The sequence below is a fragment of the Centroberyx gerrardi genome, chromosome 21, assembly GCF_048128805.1.
Source record: "Centroberyx gerrardi isolate f3 chromosome 21, fCenGer3.hap1.cur.20231027, whole genome shotgun sequence".
NCBI classification, from domain to species: Eukaryota; Metazoa; Chordata; class Actinopteri; order Beryciformes; family Berycidae; genus Centroberyx; species Centroberyx gerrardi.
Window position 1 is genome coordinate 10,894,917 of NC_136017.1, and position 6,344 is coordinate 10,901,260.

The following is a 6,344-nucleotide window of genomic DNA, read 5'->3' on the forward strand; positions in this document are numbered from 1 at the left end:
ATTGATTTTTCACTGTCAATTCCATTGGGAAAGAATTAAAACTCTGACTGGAGTTTAGTTTTGTATGATTTTGTCTTTATTGTGGTTGTCCTTTATTTTGAAGAAAATCCCTTTATGAATCTCACATAAGCCTTATGTTTTGGCTGTTATGTTAAGGCTGCTCTTTCGCTCTCTTTAGCATTTCTCTGGTATCCTTATTTGTCCAAAGTCTCTGGAAAAGCCTATCACAGTGAGGGCTTTACTCTTTTCTACTGGCACTGACCCATCTTGGTTTAATGTGCATGTATTAATCAAAAACAGTGAAATCAACATCAAATGCAAAGTGAAGCTCCTCCTGGTTATTTTTTCCTACCACTGATAGTAGATTTGTTACAAGCATAAACTTTATTAGAGGTTAGACATTGTGATTCAAAGCAATTATATAGTAGGTTATGCTGCAAAATATACTCTGATTTTTATTTTTATTTTTATGTAAATGTTATTGCAAAAATAATATTTTGATTGCGCATGGTCATGTCAAAGGCTCATTTTGCAACAACTCAAAACCTGTGCCTCCTTTCTATCAAAGTAAACACACACACAACCACACACACACACATGGTTTTCAAATAGATCCACCCACACATTTGAGTACAAAAGTGCAGGTTGAGCTCCTGCACAGGGACACTTCTCAGCACTGCTCTCCAGCGAAACTCCACAGCAGAGGCCTTCAGGACTGCACACCATGAAGCTGCTCTCCAAAACTCTCTGTCTGTGCTTGGCACTTGCCCTCACCAATGCTGCACCTACGTGAGTATTAATCAACTCTTAAGGCTTTCTATGGAGTTACACTCAAAATATTTAATTATTTCTTTAAAGGTCACTGTTAGTATTATTAGTATATACCTGACTCAATCTTATTGGATAGAAGTGGCACCTCTGGTCCCAAGATCCTTCACTGGTGGCATCATGTGTGCATTTAGTTGATTGGGTTGAAGGCATTTTTTCACACTCTTGAAAGCCCTTAATAGGCCTACAGTAGATTTGGTCTATGACAGGGGAACATTTTAAAAGATCTGTAGTTGTGTAGAATTTTTATGTTTGTGTTGTTTGTAAAAGCTGAAACATAATGGACTTGTATATAGATGTATGGCATGATCTTTAAATTTCAAAGAGATTATTATCCAGAGATTATGTCCTATGCTACAATCTATGTGTTTACATATAAACATAACTGATATACTCCAAAATAAATCCTGAACTGGGATTGAAAGTTTTGTTACCTTTTCAAACGAAATAGGATATTTTTAACAAGCAGTGATACTACACTGGTCATTGTTTATTCGTTTCATAACTCTGTTTGCTCATTGACAAAGTTCACGGGTTGAATCAATTGCCCAAATAAAAAAAGTGCTCAGTCATCGTATTACCTTAGTGGTTTATCATTGATTCGCCCGCATCATCACAACAGGGGTTTTTGGAGGTGAATTGTAGTGTTTGTGCTGTGCTAACATTTCTGGGTAATTCTGCAGTCAAATAAAGTGTCTTTTTAACTTCCACAGGCACCATGAACACGGCGATGCAGTGAAGGATGGTGGGTTTTTTTTAAATTGTAAAGCATCAATTAAAGAGCAGCCATTTTGTGTCTGTCTGTGTGTGTGAGGTTACTAAAGTCACAGAGGCAGGCTTTTCTGCTCACCAGCCCTAATATATTGTGCCCTAATGTAATTATTTACATTTTCCATATTGTTTTTACCATTTCAGTTGCATTCATTTTTATCTCTGTATTTCTACACATCTACCTCTGGAATAAAGGTGAACATGAGCACCATGGTGAACATGATGACCATCATGACCAACCAGACCGGTGTGACGGCGTTGAGTTTGATGCCATCGCTCTTAACGAGAAAGGAGAGGCCTACTTCTTCAAAGGTGTGGAACAATTTTATGAAGAGACTCTTTTCAAATGAGAGTGGGCAGTCCACTACCTTAGACACTCAGTAGTTTTCTTTATGGGGACAGTAGGAAGGTGCAGGGGTCCATGGTGTTGCAGAAGTAGGGGTCTCTACACCATCCATAAGCACAAGGCATATTTTAAATTGTTACCCCTCCATTTAATGATTCCGTTGTTTAGAAATGGAAAATATGTAACGAAAAAAGGAAAAAAACAGATGGAAAAATATAACACTGACTCCTCTTAGAGCAATGAACTTCAGGTACCATATTCCTATATTACCCAATTTCCCCATGGGAATCATTCAAGTTTTATTTGAGATATTTTCCCCAAAAAATATGTAGTGCTACGTAATGAAACTCCCCTATGTGCTCTGATGTTCGCCCTTAAGGTGACCACCTGTGGAAGGGCTACCGTGGTCCAGCTGAACTCTCCAATGAGACCTTCAAGGAGCTGGATGACTTCCATCACCTGGGCCACGTTGACGCTGCCTTCCGCATGCACAACGAGGAAAACCCCCACGACCATGATCACGTCTATTTCCTCCTGGTATAGTCTACAAATCCTTTCTTTTGTATTATAACGGCTGTACTTCAAATTCAGACTGAGAGAAACATGGAAAGTTCTCATGTTGGAGTATAGCATTATCTAATATATTAGATAATATAAATTCATGGTCAAATTTGGGTCCTGATGCCAAAGCAATTGGGAATCATTAATCTGAATGATGATCTCTGTTGTTTCCTAATCTCCAGGACAACAAGGTGTTCAGCTATTACAACCACACTCTGGAAGACGGGTATCCAAAAGAAATCCAGGACGACTTCCCAGGAGTCCCCAGTCACCTGGATGCTGCTGTGGAGTGTCCCAAAGGAGAGTGTGGCGCCAACTCTGTCCTGTTCTTCCAAGGTATACTGGCCTACACTGCAAAAATATCCATCTTAACATGTCATGGAGACTAGTACTGAGTTCTAAAATCTTGTTTAATTTCTTTTGAGAATGTTCCCTCACCAGGTGCCAATATCTTGAAATAAGGTGGATCATCCCACTTGAATAAAGACAATGCTGCTCCCTAGTGGAGGAAATAAGATGCAACCGGAGTGAATTTTGTCAGCGTGTTCCCAAGTCCAACAAATGCAGCTCTTAAATGGGTCAAATACTACTTTTGTAGTTTATTCTATATGGGCCAGGTGGGTGGAGTTTGACACATAGGGAAATACGATGAGTGCCAGAAAGTTAAGCCAATTACAAAAACTTATCTGATGTGATCTGAATTGTCCTGATGCAGCAAACGCCCATCCATCTGGTAGTTAAAGGAGATTAAAACAAATTATTTGCTACCATAAGAATAATTTGCTACCATTATTTGACCCAGATCTGTCCTAAATATAAAAACACATAGCACTGATAGAATTGTTTACATAATTGTCTAACCCTATTGAAAAATTATTTAAGCAGATGGTAGGACATGCAGTCGGCTATTCATATTTAAAGGTGCTATGTGTAGCGTTTTCAAACATCAATATATCATTGTAAAATTAATTGTGATACCTTGTTATAATTACTTTAACAAATGAGATGAGGTGGAGATGCTTGGTAGCCTCTATCTCACACCAGTGGTATTGTTAGTGCTACCGTTTCTCAAAATTAAGACTTCATTTCCCATAAACCCTGTTGCTTCCTGTCCCAAAGAAGGATGTTTCTACTACAATAATCACTTTCCCCTCACAGGACATAATGTGCACACTTTTGACATCGCCACAAAGACAGTGAAGACAAAGACGTGGTCCCACCTGCCCAACTGCACCTCCGCCTTCCGCTGGCTGGAGCACTACTACTGTTTCCATGGACACAACTTCACCAGGTTCCACCCGGTGTCCGGAGATGTGGTAGGCATCTACCCGAAAGATGCCAGGAATTACTTCATGAAGTGCACCGACTTTGGTGAGTTTAGCATGGAAATGAAGAGCTCAACCCTTGCAAAACGATTCCCATTCCTCTACTGTTGTCAAATTTGTTTCTCATCTTGGGCGTGCTTCAAATACAATTGAATCATTTTGTGAGCAAAATAGACACAGAACCATTCTGTTTCATTCAAACAAATTTGTAATCTTCTGTATTTGATTGTAGGCCATGGAGGTCAGTATAAGGTCCCTAAATGCAGTGACGTACACGTGGATGCCATTACCAGTGATGATGCAGGCAAAGCATATGCCTTCATAGGTAAGAGTCCTATCTATGGCTCCACACACACATACACAGTACATGCTGATTCTGTGAATAGACAGTGATTTCTTTTGCAAATGAGCCAGTTTGCTGTACTGCTTTCATAGAGAGGACACGTTCTCCTTAATGTGTGCAGGTTCCATCTACATGCGTCTGGACAGCCATCGTGACGGCTTCCATGCCTTCCCAATCACCATCGGGTGGAAGGAGGTGACCAACGGGGTGGACGCCGTCTTCTCCCACACTGACAAGCTCTACATGATTAAGGTTGAACTATCCAGTCACCCTGCTTTCTCCACTTGTGTTGAGTTATAGTGCCTTGAGACATGAAATTAAAGCTAAATTCCCACTTCTTCTTCCACTGCCAGGGTGATCAAGTTTACATCTACAAGTCAGCTGTCCACTACACTCTCATCGAGGGTTACCCTAAAAGCCTGAAGGAGGAGCTTGGCCTTGAAGGATCCGTGGACGCTGCTTTTGCCTGTCCCGGTACCGAAGTTGTTCACGTAATCCAAGGTAAACTCATCGCACAGCCTGCTGTCAACACCAGTTTCAACTCGCACTTCTTTAGTGAACATTTGGTTTGAACTTGTTTTGAATTGTTACAGTGCTGCTGAAATATGGCAAGTTTTAGCAAAATGCACTTTTTGATCCAACAATTAACAATACAAACCAATATAAACAATAACTGCTTGATCCCTATTATGATCAGTGGTGGAAACAGTACTCAAATCCTTTACTTAAGTAAAAGTAGCACTACCATAATGGAAAAAATACTTCATTAAAAGTAAAAGTAACTACAGCGGTCAGATAAATGTAGTGGAGTAAAAAGTATAATATTTCCCTCTGAAATGTAGTGGAGTAAAAGTATAAAGTCTCACAAAATGGGAATACTCAAGTAAAGTGCCAGTACCTGAAAACTGTACTAAAGTGCAGTACTTGAGTAAATGTACTTACCTCTGATTATGATAAACCATTTTAAAGTTCTGAATGCAAAGACAGAATAACCAGTGAATAACAAAAAAACTATCTCCTACATGCCTGTTTTCCATGTTTGGCCACAACATTATTGATTAATCCTGATGCGTGTTTCTCTCAACAGGAAAGCACATGACTGACATCAACCTCTCTACTACTCCCAGGACCGTGGGTCAGGCGGTTCCCCTGCCCTTGTCCAACATCACTGCTGGTCTGTGTGGCCCAGGCGGCGTTAGAGTGTTCCAGGGCTCTGACTACTATGAGTATGGCAACCCTCTATTGCTGGCTGCCAGCAGAACAGCCCCTGTATCTCAGAAAATCACCTCAGGGATGATGGGATGTCAGGATTAGGAGTCAGAGACGATTTGAGAGGAGATGAGACAATATTTTGTCGTCAGTTTAAGCAGAAATTAGATGTGCATCTCCTAAACAATCCTTATAACAATTCAGAAAAAAACAAAACAACAGGATCATCAAAATTCACATCTCAACTCCCCACATCCACACAGTAAAAATATGTTTAACATTTGATCCCGACTGGATGAAAGAAAGCTAACCACAGAAACCAGATCTATGATCTTTTGTATTTGTTGAACGATGCAGAGCAGGCATTCAAACATGCAATTTTAGAAAGTTCAAGAGTTTCATCCCAAAAAGGGACACCTACTCATACAAATTGACTGACAGTACACAATCAAAACAAACGATGGCACTTCTTTAAGAATAGTAGGTAAGATAAGGCCTTAGTAGATGAAATGATAACTTTAACACCTTGGATTCAGGCTGGATCTCTACATTTCAGAAACACTGGGTGACGAACTATATGGTGAATAAAACTTGGAAAGAAACTGCAAAACTGTGCGTGTCTGGAGTGTCACTTACTGTGTTCAGTTCAGTGATTATTATGAGAACAATTTTGTGAGATTGATTATTATTATAAGAACAATTATTATTGGTTTTGTATTCTGAGTTTGGAGATTTGAAATGATAGCTTAGACTGTGAAATGTTTAATATTTGGAAAATAGCTTTGCAGAGCAAACTACAAAGGAATCTAATGTTGTTAGGTGAAGACAGAGTTTGGCCACTAGAGGACCTGCTGTACAAAGGAATGTGATACAGGGAATAATGATGCGATCATATTGACTGTCATATTGAACAGCTGTAGAAACTCAGTCTTGATCTAAGATAAGGTGCACTTTATTGATC

The 6,344-nt window shown here is 39.6% G+C and overlaps 1 protein-coding gene across 1 annotated transcript; it reads left to right on the forward strand.

Annotated features, from left to right (window-relative positions):
* Positions 1-724: 724 nt before the first annotated feature.
* hpxb (hemopexin b) lies at positions 725-5,488 on the forward strand. Its single transcript, XM_071897881.1, has 10 exons — positions 725-789; positions 1,542-1,573; positions 1,795-1,911; positions 2,325-2,482; positions 2,689-2,842; positions 3,665-3,877; positions 4,064-4,156; positions 4,296-4,426; positions 4,528-4,675; positions 5,262-5,488. Exons 1-10 carry the CDS (start codon positions 725-727, stop codon positions 5,486-5,488), a joined length of 1,338 nt encoding a protein of 445 aa, XP_071753982.1.
* Positions 5,489-6,344: the final 856 nt, after the last annotated feature.

Coding starts and splice junctions, on each gene's coding strand:
- hpxb (XM_071897881.1), top strand. CDS start 725: ATGAAGCTGCTCTCCAAAACTCTCTGTCTGTGCTTGGCACTTGCCCTC. Junction 2,843..3,664: donor CTCTGTCCTGTTCTTCCAAG/GTATACTGGCCT, acceptor TTCCCCTCACAG/GACATAATGTGCACACTTTT. Junction 4,676..5,261: donor AGTTGTTCACGTAATCCAAG/GTAAACTCATCG, acceptor TTCTCTCAACAG/GAAAGCACATGACTGACATC.